Source organism: Chinchilla lanigera, unplaced genomic scaffold (assembly GCF_000276665.1).
Source record: "Chinchilla lanigera isolate Chin_1 unplaced genomic scaffold, ChiLan1.0 scaffold00042, whole genome shotgun sequence".
In the NCBI taxonomy this organism is placed as follows: Eukaryota; Metazoa; Chordata; class Mammalia; order Rodentia; family Chinchillidae; genus Chinchilla; species Chinchilla lanigera.
In genome coordinates, this window is record NW_004955443.1 from 10693429 (window position 1) to 10712700 (window position 19272).

General features: G+C 36.4%; 1 protein-coding gene across 5 annotated transcripts in view; it reads left to right on the forward strand.

Annotated features, from left to right (window-relative positions):
* Nucleotides 1-19272, forward strand: part of Arap2 (ArfGAP with RhoGAP domain, ankyrin repeat and PH domain 2) — a 181567-nt gene that overhangs the window by 155666 nt on the left and 6629 nt on the right. For 4 of the 5 annotated variants that reach the window (XM_005392016.2, XM_005392018.2, XM_013518104.1 and 1 more), the window contains 5 exons: nucleotides 958-1085; nucleotides 7748-7830; nucleotides 9329-9364; nucleotides 11618-11681; nucleotides 16874-17008. In XM_005392016.2, the coding sequence (XP_005392073.1) occupies nucleotides 958-1085; nucleotides 7748-7830; nucleotides 9329-9364; nucleotides 11618-11681; nucleotides 16874-17008 (446 nt within the window). The remainder of the gene's footprint in view (nucleotides 1-957; nucleotides 1086-7747; nucleotides 7831-9328; nucleotides 9365-11617; nucleotides 11682-16873; nucleotides 17009-19272) is intronic. The other variant, XM_005392019.2, reaches the window with a different exon arrangement.

The following is a 19272-nucleotide window of genomic DNA, read 5'->3' on the forward strand; positions in this document are numbered from 1 at the left end:
CTGTAGGTTTCTTTGCTTCTATTTTACAGGAAAAGCAGAAGGTGACACCATAATAACTATGTAGTGATTTTTTTGACTTTAGGTTATTTTTCCCTTCTGTTCTTCATTTCTCAAGTAGGCAGTTGAATATGTGAATTTCAGCAAAAACTTTTAGACTGAAAATATATTGATAATTTATACATTATAAAATAAAAAGTGTTTTTTTTTTTTTTCATTGAAAAGTATTTTTAGTGGAATTAGTTTAAATGATGTCAAAGTGTGATGTGCTGGCCATGTTGCATATGAAATCTCAATATTGTTAAGTATGCTACTGTAATGGTTTTACTTTTGCCTATTTCATATTTATAGCAATTTTTCTAATCCCATGAGAATTTCTAGATTTCCTCTGAGTAAGAATTGTTGGACTCCGGATTTAGAGTTTCTGAGGTGTTTCCTTTTATCCATGTGTATTTGCATTTGTTTACACTAGTACTCTTCAAAGGAATTAGGATGTAAACTGCACATATAGTTTTAAATTGCTTCATAGCTACATTTTTAAAATTATAAAGAAATAAGTGAAGTTAACTTGACTATTTCATTAGTATATCTTAATCTCACCTACCAAAAACATCATTTCTTCGTGTAATCAACATTTAAAATGGTGATATTTTACCTTTCTTTTTCTTTTAATGAAGTCTTCAATATCAGATACGTGTTTTTCACTTGTAGCACACCCCAGTTCACACTAAGCACATTTTGTGTGCTCAGCAGCCCGTAGCTAATTGGAGAGCGCTAACAGGCCTGAATGGGGTAAGAGCAGTGCTCCTGAACAGTGCTCTTCCCAGGAACTCCCACTGGGCTGCTATGTTGTAGAAAATTATTTGTATTAACAAAACTAAAAACATGCAAATGTTTTATATTGTATTCCAAATACATGAAAATGTAACCAACTTGCAAAATGAATCCTATACTTTTCAGAAAAAGGTATCAAGGAAGGAGTTTTGAAAATCAAAGAAGAGCCATCTAAAATACTGTCTGGAAATAAATTTCAAGACCGATATTTTGTTCTACGAGATGGATGCCTGTTTCTTTACAAGGACCCAAAGGTAATTATATAAGTGGAGTATGAACGTATATACACTTTTATTTGGATGGTGTGGTCATTTCCATTTTGTTTTACACTACTCTCAGCCATGTCTCTTGAAGTCACAACCTGTAGTAAAGAAAATGCATGATAAGCTTAGGATTTCTTTTGGCCTCTGGGATATGACACTAGTGCGCTCAGTAAAACAGTAGAAAATTTTCTGTGCCCTTTCAAAGCACCTTAAATTTTTTAGGACACAGGATGACTTAAGCCCTGAAGAAAACTTTAATATGTGCTATATAAAATAGCTTAGAAATCAGCAGGTTAGTGAATAAAATTGAGACTATGTCATACCCTAAGGCAAGATGCTTAAGTTGCTAATGAAAATTAATGAAAAGCATAAAAAGGCAAAATCCAAAAGTGATAATAAATGTTAGTATCTTCTCTATACATTTGAATGAATTGACTTATTCATTTAATGTCATATTTATGAATTGTGTCTTAACTGATTTGTCTCTAAGTTCTGTAAAGGATTCTGTTAAGAAACTATGGAATAGGGAGAAAAATTAGACATTAACACATAGAGAGTTAGATAAATGATGTAAATATAGAACGTTGAACTTCACATCAGAAAATCACATCTCTGCTTAGAGCTGATTGCGTGAATAAGTAACTTAACCTCTTAACCTCAATTTCTGAGTCTGTAACACGATGGTGATAGTTTGAGCCTTACAGGCCAAGTTATTTCAATGCTTAATCAAGAATATATATAAAGCTATTTCTTAAATTGTGAAACATTTTATAAATATATGTGACAATAATAACGTGTTCATCAAAGATACCACTAAGAATATGAATAGGTAAGCTCCAGACTGCAAAGAACACTTCTAATACATTTATCTGAAAAAGGAGTCCTATCCTGTATATAAACAACTCTTCCAAATCAGTAACAAGAAAGAAAACCCAATAAATAATTGGGCAAAGAATTGAAAAGTAAGTACCTGAAGAAAGATATTAACATGTCCAAGGAGCTGTTGAAACAAAAGTGCTCAACTTCGTTAATCTTCAGGAAATTCAAATTAAAACTCTTTCGACCCATGGGTCTGACTGAAATTAAGAGTGACAATCTCTGCGTTGACAAAGAGGTAGATTAATTTGAAATCTCATAAATTGTTGCTGGAAAAGTAAAATGAGACAGCTACTGTGTAGAATTATTTAGGAGGGTTTTAAAGTTATTCATCCCTTTACCCTATGCTCCAGCAGTTTTATTCCAACATACTATGTCCACAAAAGCACCTGTACAAAAATGTTCCTAACATCTAAAGCCTGAAAGTCTTCTGAATGCCCATCAGAAGGAAAATGACATATCCATACGATACAGTCACTACTCATCGATAAAAATGAATTCAGATTCACACCACAACACTAATGCATCAAGAACCTCAACACAAAATAGTACCATATGCAAAACTGTTCTGTGGTGAAGGAGGTCAGATGTCTGCTTAGGTTAGGAAGAAATATTTCTGTAGAATTACCAGCTGGGAGGTCAGTAGGATAGTTAGAAACATTCTCTGTTCTGTTTGGGGTGGGAAGGGGGTCGCCACATGGGTGTATACAGTGACATCTCTATTTCTTTGAGATTAAAGCCATACTGGGGCAATGCTTTTAAATGTAGAATGGCAGTCAGCTGGACCTGGAGAGGTTTTTATACTGAATTGTAAAATTCACTTGAGTAAACATTACTTGCATACTTTAAATGAATGACACTTCCCCTTTCTGCTGTGGAGATGTATAAAGACAGACCAAACTAGAACATTTGTTAATACGTTATGAAAAAAAGATTAGGCAGCTTTCCAGAACTGTAGACCATTTCTTTACAGATTCTGTTGAGCTCTCTGCATTCTTTAACTAGTTTCCCTGTAGAAAGCATCAGTGTGGGGATAAATAAATTTTAGTAGTAGTTATACTTTGTGTATACATCTCAGGTTTGCTTTCTTCGGGCTCAATGAATTATTCAGCTAGAAGGCTTACAAAAGGTCCTAAATTCTGCATCACTTTTCTCTCTATTCTGAAACCCATATTATATACTGTAACTTAACTCCCACCTTGTTCTACCTAGAAACTCAGAAAAGGTCTAATAACAGTGCATACTCAGTGGTAGCAGTAATAGCAGTGCAGTCAAGAGCCCTGACTACCATTCGGTGGCTCATCTATGGGAAGCAGAGTTCTATATATGTCACTTGGACCATGTCTTATTATCCTTATAATAACTCGTGAAATCACTGCCATCACCCGTTCCTGCTTTGCACATGAAGAAAGACATCACTGAGTTTGCACAAGACCATAGAACACATAAGTGATGGAGTCAGAATTCATTCCCAGGTGTCATATTTGAAAGACTCAAAAAATTTACTAAGAAAAGTATGTTTTCATTATTATAGCTTAGTGGCTTTTTTGCTTTTTTTTTTTGCTGACAGAATACTTAAAGGTAATAGGTTCTTTTAAAGAGTACCAAGTATTTTCAAATATGGTTATACATACAGTTCACTTGTTTATACTGTTTCCACTCAAGCTGATAGAAGCTGTAATATCTGTCACACGGATGAAGTAGTGACTCTTGCAGATGGATTGTTTTTGTGAGATGAAAAATTTCATATGCCTTAATAGAACAACGATTAAGAATTTGTATTGCATACTGTGGTCTTCAAATTAGTTGCTCAGGTTACCAGATATAAGCATGCAAACTTGGTCAAAAAAAATAATTAAAAAAATTAAAATGAAGAGAAAAAATGTAAAGAGTAACTGTTTCTTTCTATAGCCCAGTAGAAATGAGCAGTACAGTTGTCCCAGCTATCCATATAACAACCATTGTTGAATTCCTGTTATCTTGTTTAGTGAAATTCTGTATTGTTTCTAATGTTTTTTTTTATTATTTTTATTCTCTTTAAAAAAAGAAACAAAAGACTTTGTATATTTTTTAAAAAGTCACCCTGTTTTAAGAAAATTCATAAAAACTGGTAGGCAATGAGAGTCGTGCGTGCCTACCTGAAAGACAGTGCTCTTGAAGGACACAGAATACATTTAGTTTTCAAATCATAGTTATGGAAAAAATCTTAATTATTAGATGTTTGAAAGTTCTATTTCCTTAATCTGTCAGCATAAATTAATGGAACTGATACATTCATATACACATTAAGGAAATCAGATGAGAGGTAGTTTTTCCTTTAAAACTCAAAGTGCTGTTTATTTTCAGCACATGATTTTGTTTTTCTGGGTTTTTTCCCTCTGTTGCAGGTCTGTACCTGTTAATGTGGATAGCGACTGAAGTCATTGCCTACATTAACTTTCCAAATGATTTCATAGTAAATAATCAATAGTAAAAACCCAACCTATTTGAGTAATGATTTTCACTCTGGTTTTGGCAGTTGCCATTAATATGTGTGTGCCTCAGTGTGTGTGTGTGTGTGTGTATGTGGTGATTTATTGAGAAAGGAGTAAAAATTACAAATTGAGAAATGTACTTAAAGCAACTTTGTGTTAATTAGAGATAATTTATGAATGTTCATTAACAACAAATTAGAGTAATACACAGGGGAAGGCATATTTTGTTTTGAAACTTTTGCCTGCACAGAATATGTTAATTAAAATATTTTCAGACTTGATTTACATAAAAGGTGAGAGGTTTCAAAGAATATTACCATTACTCTGTTAATGATGTGAAAAAAGCAAGTGAGTATGGGGAGCGTGTGAAAGTTGTACACACCGATAAGCAAACTCATTTTAGCAACAGGAATAATTTTTAATCACCCTCATTTAATTGACTTAGTTAAAACTTTACTGTGAAATACAGTGACTAAAGCAACACACTGCAGACTTAAGTTTAGTTATTGAACTTTTTAGAAAAATCATCCAGAAATTACATGTATTAGAAGAGAGTTGTAATATGCCAACAGTAAGTTTTTCTTGCCAAATGAAATTTTCTTTTATAAAACCTTCCATTAGGATTTTTACAGTTTCTTTTTATGCATATTCAGTTTACAAATTGAAACACAAAAAGCACTCTTATCCCAGTTGTTGAATTCCTCTCTACTTAGGTTGAGTTTCCATGGATAGAATATGGCGTAAATAAGCTTGCATGCCAGAAGTGGCTTGGAGGGATGGTTGTATTACGTTAAGTATTAATCTGTTGTCAAAGAGTTCTCAAAATGTAGGCTTTTCTGGACTTACCAGTGTCCCATAAAAATCCTGACTGACTACTACTTTAGGAACAGAAAGTCTCACGCTCAAGTATGCAAGTGCTATTCTCCCATGTTGAAGGAATTGCTGCCCCTTTACTAGGTTACTACAGCGAATGCTGTGTACAAGGGGATAACTGTCTGAACTGTTGGGGAGAATACTAGTATCAGTTGTAATCAGATTTAATATCTGAAAGAGCTGGACAGGAAGCACCTCTATGGTATACATTCTTAGTAGCCAGCTCTCCTTGATGTATTCTGTAGTGAGGTACTCACCCCACTACCTTACAAAGCTGCCTCACTATTCTATAATAGTTCAAATTGTTAAAATGTTCTTCCTTAAAATTCAACAATTTAAAAAGCATTTTCCTAACCAAGTGCTAATGCATGCAATAAAGCTAAAAGAGTTTAAGCAGTACAATTCTAACATAAAAGTGAGTATGGAGGAATGGCACCATAAAGTCAGGTAAAATGAACTACAAAACGTAACTCTCAAAAAGCAAAAACAAAATAATGTCAATAAATGATAAGCAAAGTTAAGGCAAGTGGTGATGTGAATATTTTGTTAAAAAGTCACGTAGTTGTATATTTAATATGTAAAAACTAGTGTAAGGAAATAAGGACAAGAGTAAACTTTTTCCTAAATCAAAATTGCAAATGCCTGGAAATACATAAAAGTTTAACTGTAAACATTAATCAGCCCAGCAAACGTCTCAGTCATGCATCTGACCTGTGACCACAAGGTTCCATTTCTGTAATGTACCCATAAGGTTAAAAAAAGAAATCATTCATATATATATGTATATATATTCAATAAGAAGAAGAAACTTAGTAATCAGGGTAAATTTACCATGTGAATTCCAGGAATTTTATTTGTTGCCCCAGAGCCTATGGGTCATAAAAGCATTATGTTTTATCGTCTTCCTGTTTGCTTCACCTAAGTATATTTTCTCTAATAATCTCCTAGCCTCTTTGTTCCATGGAAACCATGTTTATTTTATAAAATTACCTTTTACTTTTTAAATTTGATTGCTTTTATAAAGAAATAACTTGATAGTAGCATTTAGTTTATATAGTACTTAGTATTTAGTTGAGCCTACTTATTTGCTGTGTAAGCTTTTATACACTGTCCTGGGATCATAGCAGACATCTGTATTGCAATTACTGAGAGTTATGTGTTCTCAATTTATCATAATGATAGATATTGTTTCCTATGAGCTTAGTTTATGCCAATTACTGTACTAAGCCCTTTTAGGCACTATTTTGTTTACTCTTTACAACCATCCACAGTAGTACATTTAGTCTTTACAGTAACCTAATTTAGGATGTCAGTATTTTTTTTTTTTTTTTCGTTTTTCTCCAGTACCGGGAACCGAACTCACGACCTTGCACTTGTCAGGCAGGCGCTTTGCCGCTGAGCTAAATCCCCAGCCCCAGGATGTCAGTATTTTTATTGTCCCTGTTTACAAACAAGAAAAATAAAGCCGAGAGAAATAACGTGAAATTACAGATTACTAAAAAAAAATCAGATTTACCCCAAAATCTCTCTGACCTTAAACTTCTTGCTCTTACCTACCAGTTTGAAGCACAAGTTTTCCTTGAGAATTTTTAGGATATTGAGAATGTTGGGTTGTTATATTTCTGTAGCTATTTATAAAATATTATGGGCTATCAAATGATAAATAATGAGATATATGAAGTTTCTGCATTAAATTGTAAATTAGAGTGTAATGATTCAAGCTTTGCCTCTCAGACAACTTCCCTGGTAGAAAATATATCCAAGTAGCATGTAAAATTTTTGAATATTTACCTGTGCACAGATATACTAAGAGGGTTATGGAGAGCATATAGTTGATCCAGGGTACAGTGTAAAATCTTTGGTAGTATGCATTTTAATGAACTATTTATTATAATGTTCATTCATATGAATATTTAACATTATTCAATATGTGCCTGTAGAGGTTTACAGTTTGTCATCCATAATTCTAAAATACATAGAAAATTGTACTTTCATTTCTTGACTATATCTAGAGCTTTTATTTGTCTAGTTCACATATATGAGATAACATGCAGTAGAGCACAAAAATATGAATATATTTCAATTTAGGGTGCTGCCCCAGATAATTGTATAGTAATGAAATTATATACATATGGCATATTCATTGTCTCATATTTGTAAAATATGAAAAATTAGCAGGTCTGATATGCATCTGTTCCCATGTTTTTGTAAAGAATGATGGAGGTGTACGTGTGTTTATATAGGTACAACTATACATATGTAAATAGACATATATACATATCCAGAATTATCTAAATTTATTCATTACATTGTAATCAAAACAAAAATTGGCATTATATTCATGAAGCACTGGAGAATCTAAACAGTTCTAAATGTTCAAGGAAATTTATACAATCTATGTGTTTACAAAACTTTATTTTTTCCTTACAGAGCAGTAAACATGACAAAATGTTTCCTCTCAGTTCAGTGAAGTTTTATCTCGGTGTGAAAAAGAAGATGAAGCCTCCAACAAGGTAAAGTTAGAGAGGGAGATGCTATTAAGAAAAAATCCAGAAAACAGATCTGTTGACAGCCTTAAGGATCAGGGACATTAGTTTAACTTTTTACAGAGCAAGCTTTAGACAAATTCTTTAAGTTGCCTAAACTGTGGCAAAACAAAGCACTTTGAGAGTAGATAAGGAATGATGTTCCCACTCAGACCAATCACACTCCTTGGTGATTATTATCTTCCCTGTGCAAAGCAAGAAGTCCTCAGAAGGTCCTGTGAGCAGAGCACAGGAGTTCTGGTCAACCACTTTTTGATTGGAATAGCGCTGCCCTGGGGCATCCCTGTTCGAAGCAAGACTGCGTACCAAAGGCAGTGCTGCCCTCCAGCCTCGCGATCCCTGACTCGTAGAATGTTTTGGAAATGGCTCTGTAATTTGCCCTTTTTGTTACCAAAGTTGGTACTAAACACACAGCATCCGATGCTGCAGAGAATGTGGACCTATCCTGCTGATGTGTTGTGTGCCTCTTTAACGTTTGGTCACGCCAACATTCATTTAATACCACAGTTTTGTCTGATAAATCACTCCCATGTGCTAATTAATCACACTAGTACAGGACTTTTGTTAGTATCGGGAAACATCAGCAGCTCTGTGCCCTGCTGTGATTCTGATACTGTGAATTTCTTTACTTTGTCCTCCATACTTCTTGCCAAGGACATGTATCTGTTTTGCAATTAGCATGTGCTGTAATTATTATGAAAATAATTCAGTAACTTTTGTAGACATTTGTCCTTATTGTATTAACTTTGTGTTACCACAGTGATATGCATAAGACAGGCTACTTTTGGTCACTCACAGGTGACTGGTGGACTAAGTAAGGACAGATACTTATAAAAATGGGAGAGCTCACAGTTTCTGAGGTTCCAAGGTACAGCGCCTGCCTGGGCTCAGTTCTTAGGTACAGCACAGCGTGGGAATGCATGGGTATGTGTGTAGGTGCTAGTAATCATAGCTCCCAGGGAGCCAGCCTGAGGCTTTTATCACAACCTTCTCATGAGAACTGTCAAGGGCTCGTGTGTGAAGTGCTCTAATTCCCTCCCAGGGCACACCCCGAATGATCCAAGATCCTCCCAGTAGGCCCCATTCTCTGAAAGGTCCCCTTGCCTCCCAGCTCACCACAGTGGAGAGCAAACTCTCCACTAATAGACCTTCAGGGACAGGAGGAACAAGCCGCATCCAACCCAGAGGACTCCATCAAGAGTATCATCCGCACCTACCTTGTGCCCATAAGGTTGCAAGGCTGTTTTTTTCTGTTGCCCTTCAGCCTGTGTAAATGTGTAGCTATGTCCTTTAGTGTTCACTTCTGGATACACCAAACCTATTAAACCATCCCTTGTGGAAATCTGTTCCATTCTGCATTCCCACCATGAAATCCTATTTCCTTAACATCTAATCCTGTTTTTTAGTCTTGTAAAAATTATCATTTTTAATGTACTGCTTTTGTGTTTCTTTCTATGTGATGCAGCTGGGGATTGACTGCATATTCTGAAAAACATCACTGGTAAGTTCTTAGCTGGCAGTTTTCAGATTTGATACACTGGGGAGAACTTGAGTAAAAGAATGACGTCAGCCAGGCATGGCAGCACACACCTGCAGTCCTGGCACTTGAGAGGCTGCGGCAGGAGGATCCCTGAGAGTTCGAGGCCAGACTGGGCTACATAGTGAATTCAAGGCCAGATTGAACTAAATAGCGAGACCTTGTCTCAAAAAAAATAAAAAAGACTTCATTATTTAGCAGATAGAAATATAGACAGAAAATACTTTGCCTAGGGGAAATTATCTTCTAAATATACTCTAAGAAGATGAAAGAAGATTTATATCAGGGTCCAGGTCTGTTTCAACCCCACATATCCTCTTTGGCAGTGCCTCTTAAGAGAAGCTGTATCTCATTTCTTCCAGAATAGTATATGGTTGTGAAATCCACATTTTAGGAGATAAGTAGGTACAATTCAGTTCTCTTAAATGTATGAGAAACTAAAGTAGCGTTAAAAAGAAAATGCATCCCAGTCTTAAACCCATTCTGTCTATGTATGTACTTTTTTACAGGTGTCATCCACATCCCACCACTCTCCTAGAGATTTTACTGTCTCCATCCTTGCCTACCTGTATCTGTCCAGCTGCCAAATCATGCTTGATCTGCCTTTTTTATCTCCTCACCCACCTCTGCCTCTGAACCCTTCACCAGCCCTTTTTATCTACCTGAGTTATTCCAGACACCTTATGTGCTCTTCGTGCTCTGACTTCGCATTAATTTCGTACCATATTCTCCATCCAGTTGCCAGAGAGACTTTTCTCCAGTGCATCATGCTTCTCTCCTGCTTTAAAACTGTTCTGTGCGTCCTGTCACATATAGGACACATTACAGCATTGTTACTACGGCGTGCACAGCCCTTTGCGTGTGACTCCATCAGCTTTGTTTCCCTCAGGTTTCTCTTTAGGGCCGAAGGACAGAAGAGCAGCTGTCTTCAGTTTGCCACTTCGTGCCTATGTTACATTTGGTCTTTTCACTGCTCTCTCTTCTGTAGTATGCAGTTTCCTTCTGCATCGCCTTCAGACTCTCCCTTATGAGCCAGCAGACTGTCTTTCTCCTTCAGAACAAGAGCTCATATGCCCGTAAAGTCTTACCCATCACTCCTACATCTGGTCATTACTTACTTTCCTCTGTGGTTTTTTTATGTACATGCGTATGTACATGAGATTTTTTTTTTTTTTTTTTTTTGGACAGAGTAATGAGAAGACAATGATTTTGTGAAAAATTTAATGAAAAAAAGCAATTTTAGATACTTTACCGACTAAATTATGTTTAATATGGGAATATAAGAATATAGTTATAGTGAGCCAGGCAAGGTGGTGCGGGTCTGTAATCCCAGCACTCAGGAGGCTGAGGCAAGAGGATCACTGCAAGTTCAAGGCCAGCCTAGGCTACAGAGTGAGTTCAAGGCCAGCCAGAAGTACATAGTGCAACTTTGTCTCAAAAAAAAAAATTACATATATATATATATATATATATATATATATATAGTTACATTGAAATGTTCTTTATTTTACTCTGACATCAGTTACAAATTTTACTTTTATAGAAAACAACCTCATCTCATCTCCCTTCCCCTGCACCTGCTGTTTCTCTGTGTGTACTCAGCTCCTCTTTGCTTTTCCTTACTGTGTTACAGTTTATTCATTACAAGCCCAGCTTCTCTAACAGGCTAACCAAACCTCGAGGGCAAGATCTGTAGTTTAATTAAGAGCTTCAATAGAAGATTACCGAATCAGTGTTATTAGATATGTAGCATTTTTTCACGTAGTTTATTTTTTGAGTTTGGTGTTTATAATCATAGTGATGGAGATTATTTCTAAGCCTTTTAAAAAATCTGCTATTATGGGAATTGCACACGTTTTTCTTTCTTTTCTTGAGGGGCTCAGAGTTGCCGGGGGAAAAATGTTTATTTACTCTCATGTATTTGAAAAAGTAATGTGACACTGAGCTTTTTGCCTTTCCAAAAATATGGCTCATTTTGCAGCAGTTCTCAAAGCCTTTTGTGAGGTTTGTTGAAACCAGCGTATTTATAATTGCTTTGGTACTGTTTTCTTAGACTAAAACTAAAACGACTTGTACCAAAATGTTCAATTTGATTGCATTAAGCTATAAACTACAAGAAACCCAAAAAGTTTTCTGGTCACTAAATCACCAGTAAATACAGCAGCAATTAGCCAGTTGTCTTTTTGAATCATTTGTTGTATAAACACTGTTTTGCAGGCACCTGTGTTGTGATAGTTCACAGACCCAGATGGAGTGGATGGCCAGTATCTTTATTGCCCAGGTATGATATCTGTTCCAGCTATCCAGTGAAATATAAAACTTTGTTTATAACAAGTCTTACTGCGGCAGTGATTCTCAAAGAATTTTTGTTTTATTTTGGATTGAGCCCAAGGCTGCCTCCGTGCTAAACAAGCACTGTACTACAGAGCTACATCACTCGCACTTTGCCCTTCAAAAAACTTTCATTCTCATGTTGCTTTTATTTAATACATAAAAATCCGGGTTACCCATTAGCCTTTTAAAGAGAATCAATTCTTCCTTTCTAGTCTCCTTTTCTTTTTGCCAGCCAAGTAGCACCTCGGCTTAGGAATGGTGAGTTACTTGAAGGTGGCAGCATAGGCAGGAGGAACTTAGCTAAGTTGCCATCGTGCCAAAGTCCCACAGAGATCGTCACTCAGAAGAGTGTCCTGTTTCTTCTCTTGTTCTCCCACTCTCCTCACCTCTGCCTTTTCAGAAAAGACTGACCTCTACATTTCTTTAATACCTGTCATGTACTGATACTTCATGGAAGTCAACTCACGTATTCCTTGTAGCAAGAGGTATGTAATACCCTTTGACTTTAAAGTCAGATGTTCCATTGTTCACTTAAGACCGTTCTGTTAGTGATTTAAACCCAGGGTTGTCTAAGACCAACACATATGCCCAACTTCCCATGTATTCTCCTCCCTAGAGAAGGACTCACTCTTTCAGGGCCGGGTTAAATAGTCCCATTAATAGGATTGGTTTCTTTCCCAACCTTGTCTGGCTGAATTCCCAACAGTGCTTCGCACAGAGCATTGAAATTCATTGGTAGCAATTAAGTTGCCACTCTTTATTACTGAGGAGGTACTTTCTTATTTCTCTTACAAGAAAGAAGTTAATTCACCCCAAATTCTAGTCCTTATTTGTTTTGAAAACTATTTTCTCTGTTCATTTAATTTATTAACCTTACCAGTGGTTAATAAACATGGCTCTCCTCAGCCTGTCTCTGCTGTTACTGCTGAGGAATACATTTGCAGAAAAAGACTAACTGCTTTTTAGACACTTTTTCTGCTTTAAAAAAAAATCAGATATTCAAATTCTATGTAAAAAGCAAAAATTAAAAAACCTTGAAATACTTTAATAAATTGGGACCATGTAGTCAAAGAGATTAAATTGTTTGTGGCACAACTAAACTAATATTTGTTGTTTTTATACTTGAGATCAGTACACCCTGTGGTTGAAACTCAAAAAATGAATAGATGGGAAGCAGAGACTGTTCTCATGACCAAGGCATTGCTCCCTGCTTGTCCTGGTCCTAATGACATAGCCTGATTATCTTTCTTCTGTTCTTCTAGTGCTGGGCACTGTTTTAACTCCCCCACTAAGCCAAATACAGGGGCCCTCCTAGATTTAAGGGTTTATAGCTCATCCCCATAGGAAAATAGCAAAATAGTACTAAATGCTTTTCCACACTAATCAGTAGTAAGTGTACCCAGAAAAATGTAATATCTATTCCCATCCTCACCCTTACTTCACAAGTCCCCTAAATTTCAGCTTAAATATCCTATTGTTAGAGAAACGTTCCCTAATCTTCAGACCATTAGAACCCTAGAGCTCTACGTTTCTCCATTGTAACACCAATTAAAAACATATTTGTATTAGTTACTTCATGTATTCCTCTCCTACTAAAAAGTAATCTTCATGAGTAGGACTCTTACTCAACTCATGTGTATATCTGCCCGTTGTAGCCCCTGTCTTACAAAATACGTACTCACTATTTCTAAAATAGAACAAGAAAATAATAAAATTTCAAGTGGACATCAGTGTGATGAAATGATAACTGTGACATGTTGGGAAAGGAGAGATTGTGGCTGTGGGGAGAAAGGACACTACTGATGAGGCTCTCAGGCAGTGGTTTCCTGCGTGGGTGACACGGGAGCTGAGATCTGTCTGCAGAGAGGTGACTCATCCCAGTATTGAGGAGGGGTTGTTCTCAGGGAGGAGCCAGGAGGGCCACGTGTGATGATCTCAGTTTATTCATACGTACCTGAAGGACTGTGTGAGGGAGGAAACCAGAGATGAGGAAGGCGGAGGACAGATCTTGTAGTCCCTGTTCAAGAACTTGAAATAAGAGAAGGACAAAATCTTTAGTTGGAAAACACTTGAGGTTATTTTGTTGAGGCTGCATTGCAGGGGGTCTGAGATGGAAGCAGGAAGAGGAATGAGGCAGAAGGAGGTATCAGTTCAGACAAGGATGACAGTGGTATGATAAGACCAACTCAGATTCAGGAATATTTTGAAGGTAGAGCCAGTAAGACTTTTGAATTGATTAGCTGCAGGAGTTTGAGAAATGAAAGAGAATTCCGGGGGAACCCTAGTTTTTTTTTCACCTGAGAGGTATCAGAGGAGTAAGAGAAAATTGAGGGTCACAATAAATGTGAGACCCCTTATGGATATACAAATGGACATCCTGAGTACCGGGTTGCATCAAAACTCAGAATGTGAGGTGGAACTGGAGATCTGAGAGGAGTCCACATTTGGATTATATTTTACACTGTAAGACTGGCTGGATGGCAGGAGGGATGGGGATGGTGGGAGATAGGGGAGCTTTCAAGTTAGCCTTGGGATATTCCAAATTTTAAACATCAAGCAGACTAGCAAACAACAAAAGAAATATACGTTGTGGAAGGAGAAAATCCATGTGACAGCTCAGCACAGAAGATTGTAGTAGTGATGTGCTGTGATAATAATGAGGTTACAGCTGAGAAGGACCAAGAGGTGAGGGAGATTTGGGGTTTTAACATAGGATGGAGAGTGTGTATTTTGCACAGACATTGATGGAGACAGTGCAATCGGAAGAATAAATTGAGAGCAGGAGAGATTTTTACACCATCAGAGATCTTGAGTAGATTTGCAGCAATGTGACAAAACTGTGACAAAATAATTGTCCATTATTGGTGAGAATTGTTACTCAACCGAAAGTGTAGCCCATTGGTTTTCAAATTATTGGTTACATACTCTGGTCCACAGGGCAGTTGTAAATATGACTGGGCAAAGGTTATATGTAGTCAGAGCAAATGCTGTTTGCGAAGAAGAGAAAGCTGACATCTATGGCTGTGCACACAGGGAGATTGGTGCATTTCCTGGTGGGGAAATTATATTCTTAAGTGATTAATAATAATTTGTTGAATTAAATCAGTAAATTTCTGACTTTGAGGAAAGGGAGGCTGTTAGAAATGGTGAGAAATAATCTGCAGAGTGAGGATTTAAGTTGTCCTGTGGCAGCGCTTTAAGGGGCTGCTGACTGCTCCACTTGAAATTTAAGGTTAAACTTAAAATGAGATGAATGAATAGAATAATCTTCCTTGTGTTTCCTCCACCTGCTAACAGGCATCTGTTGCACAAGTAGAATTATGACTAACGAGATTGAGGATTTTGCAAAGAGATGGAGGGGGAAAAAGACAGACAATGAGACAGTTGACAAGGAAGTGAGTTTATTCATTTCATCCTAAAATCTGAGCCAGGCAAGGAAGGAAAAGGCAAAAGAAAAAAGTGAAAAGAAGAACGGTGGTGGTGAGGGTCCAATCGTCTGAATGAATCAAAAGAATATTTACAGTGAATGAAATCAAACTAATGCAGCTGAAAAGGCAGGCCATTGGTAGAAAGTGGAGATTTCGGAATTAATCATGGCTTGTGTGATTCCTGAGCTGTATGATTACTGCTCTGTTGCCTTTTTTCCTACACTTCCCAGCAACTCTAAGTACTAAAGTAGAACATACTTTTTAGACCTAGAGATTTCTGCTTTTCCCAAAATATCATGTGATATGCACCATATATCAGTGATTTGAAAGTGTACAAAATAATTCACAAAAATTGCCTAATTTGTTTTAGCCAATTTTCTCTCAGCTTTACATGTTGGGAGCATCCAAAGAACTATATCTTATTATAATACTAAATTATTTTTATGTTTGAGACCATAACATGCAAATAGCACCATGATGCTTGTAATTCTCTTTCTGGGTGAAAAGTAAGTATATTATCATTGTATATTTGCTGAATCAAAATAAATACTCCTCTACAATTCAGGAGTATACATTGTACAGAAAGTCTACTAATAATAAGACTTACATTGAAGGATTATTAAAAGTTGATTGAAATAAGTAATTCCTAAGCTCAAAACCTGGCAGTATGCCCCTCAATATTAAATTAGCTACTTTTATGTAATATTCAGTAAATATGTTTAGAAATTATTTGCTATAGAAAAATACTTTAAAATGCTAACTGAAAAAAGAATAAGAATTCGTTGAAATATATTAAAAATTGAGGAAAATACAGAGTAGAGTTCAGCTACACAGTTTACTGAATGGTTTTTACTTCAAAATATCTGTAAGTTTCTTTTTATACTTGGTATTCTGTATGTCTTTCATAGATTGTTGTCTGAAGATTAGTTTGCTTTCCCAACGTTTAAAAAGTTAATCTAGCCTGAGGAGTAGAAAAATTCTTTAAGTGTTTTTCTTTAATATGTGTATCTCCAGGATTAATCACTCAAAAGCTTGTATTTTTACCTCTGGACATTTATCCCTCATTGCAAAATTAACTTTTCTCCAGTCATATCTATAATTGTTTAGTGGGACAGACTATGTAGTCAATAATTTGAGAACAAATATACCATACTCTGTTGTGCAGTGATTTTCAGTATAAATGTATGTATAAAAAGGTAACGTTTCTTTGGAACTCAATTAGATGAAAAAGTAACATTTTTCAAAAGGTCATAAAAGAAGGCTCATTTTTCTGATAGCCATGCCTTAGGTTGATTTGGGATATATAAGATCAAATTATTTTTACATTAAAATCACCTTTGGTGTGAGGAAAAAATAAATGTATAGTTATTTTGTTTATAAGGCCCAGAAATGTAGACAAATGCATTAGTTTTTCTTTCACAAAGAGATCTGCCAGTTTCTTCCAATGTTCTCCCCCGTTTGGTTTGATAAGTAGTATAGAAGGCATGTATTTGAAACTTAGAAATTGAACTGAGACCTCAAAAGCTCAGTTCACTTAAGAGTTTCACGTCCTCGAGCTATGTCGCTGCCAGAGTCAACATCATAATTACAAATGGCCCTCTCATGGAAAGCACATCATTTGATGTGGTACACAGAAAAGGAGCCAAGTGACTACCATGGTGTACCACATAATAAAATCACACACCAACAGCGTGAAATTGTGTTTCCACAGCATGAAAATGATATATGGCCACCAGCTGGAAAGGAACGAAAGCGTTCAATAACCAAAAATCCCAAAATTGGAGGTTTACCTCTAATTCCCATCCAGCATGAAAGAAATGCAACCCAAGCCCGGAGAAATATTGAGGTAGGTTAGGATTTCGTTTGTCTGATATTAATTTAAAGCATCTGTTTTCCTATGTCTTAACATGACTAAAAGTGTTAATCACTTCCCTAACTTCAAACACAATAATAATGATCACTTTGAAGAACGCAGTAATCCTATACATCAAGAAAGCATAATGAATAACGTCACATCGTTTACTTTAGCGCCATTGCCTGCCCATGTACACATATGCAGTATCGTTTATTTCCTTATCTCTAAAGTAGCCAAATAATTTTAAGTATTTGTACAGAAATTCTGGTGGTAAAGTAAGTCTCAAATTAGTCTTAAAAATTTATTAAAACACTATAAAGTAGTGTTTCCATGGCAGAAAATGTCTGGAGCCATGATAACTAGATTTTCTACAGACATAAGTAAGTTCCAGTTGTTTGGGAAATGATAGGGTATCTTAATTTAAGGAATGACAAGAAGACCTCTGAGCGTCAGTTCACACTGGTCATAAAGGATATTATTTTCTTTCTCACTGTTGGAGTAGGAGCATGTAAGTAGTGTCAGTCTTGTTGTGTCCCTCAAAGCAGAAAGACAGGCATTTAAAAGGTGTTATATCTTCTTTGATCGTAAATTTGGGATGAAGCTGTTTGAATCTTTTGCTTTCCAAGCAGAAGACTAAGGATACTTTAATCAAGTAATCCTTTAGAAGACTAAGGATACTTTAATCAAGTAATCACATTTTTCAGATATTTTCCCATGCATGGAAATGTGACTGAACATTTATCCCACTGAAAAAAACTCCATCTCTAAATACAAAGGCTTCAGAACTAATGGTGTTTGTTTCCCCTACTTGATATTGCGCCCCTGGTATAATCACAGGAAAGAGTAGTCCCCAAGAAATAACGACCTTGTGCCTCTGTCCATACCACACCTACAGTTTTTGCTAATAAACCATTCTGCAAAATTATAAGTTCGTTAACTAATCTAAAAATCTTAAAATTCTTGAGTCACGTTCCACAGGAACCCAGGACAGGTAACACAGGTAGAACCAATAAAGGAAATGTAGGGAATACATATGCCCAGAGCATGCTGACACTGCCTTATGATCAGCTACGGAGAAAAGCAAAAGATCGATTTTTAGGTTCAAACTTCTTTAACCAACATTCCACCTAGATGATTTAAATATCCACTAGTTTATTACCTGATCTCAAATCCACAAGTTTAGAGTTAAATCTTTTAACATATTTAAGGTCAGGAAACTGAAGATGTTGCTACCTAGCCTGGGTCCTTACTTCAGTGATAACGGAACTTAACACTGAGGCGGCAGTACAGATTTCCAGACAAAAGCATTAACTGGAAAGTTAACCGGACAGGAAACAAGGCTGGCTGTCCCGTTGGCAGAAAGAGCCCACAAATATCAAGCCAGTTGCCCCATAGATGGAGAGTGGCCAACAGAGGAGACGTTCCATTATTGTAGGATCCCCCCAAATTTGCATTAATTATTCATATTTTTCCCCAAAAAGGGCAGTGGTCTCTGGACAGGGTGTTGTGTAGCTAGTGTGCAGGCCTGAGTTTGAGCATGGCTCCAGATGTGCCTCAAAATGTGTTACGTTCCCATCAGGCAGAGTTTTATTATAAAATGCATTATAAAGAAGGTATAACAAACCTTAGGGTCAGTCCTGGGCTCTGTCCTTCACCGTCTTTGCTGTTCTCAGTTTCTGGTCGTCCTGCCGTCTTATCTCGGCCTGCAGGGACTCTCTCCCTTAAGTAACAGCTGGATTTACTTCTCCCTTTCCATCCCCCAAAGTTGCAGCTGCTTGCTTTTCTTCAGGCTGCTACTTTAAAGTCTTTCCAGGAATCCCATGTCTCAAAATTGCTGTGTTCAGAAATTGTTACAGGCTCTTACAACAAGTCCGTGCCATGTTCATTGCTGGCACATGTGTGAGTTAAAATAAGCTAAACTGTTTTTGTAAATTTGGTAAATGAGATTTAGTGACTTGACAAATATGGTGCCCCAGTGTTGGGAAGTCATTGAAACATTTGAAAAGGCACTGAAGCAAAATTAATAAAAAATATTTTTTTTCGTATAGACCATTGAAATTTTCACTATAGAATTAGAGTAATGTAAATAATAAAATATAAGATGACTACCCACGTTTGATCCTATGTTATAAAAGTAGAAATTAAGATCACTAAGTGAGATGCATTCATAACAGAAATACGTTCATATCGAGGGATATGTTCAGGAAAATTTTTCAGACAAGTTCTTGGCAGACTGGGAAATGTGTTGATTTGGC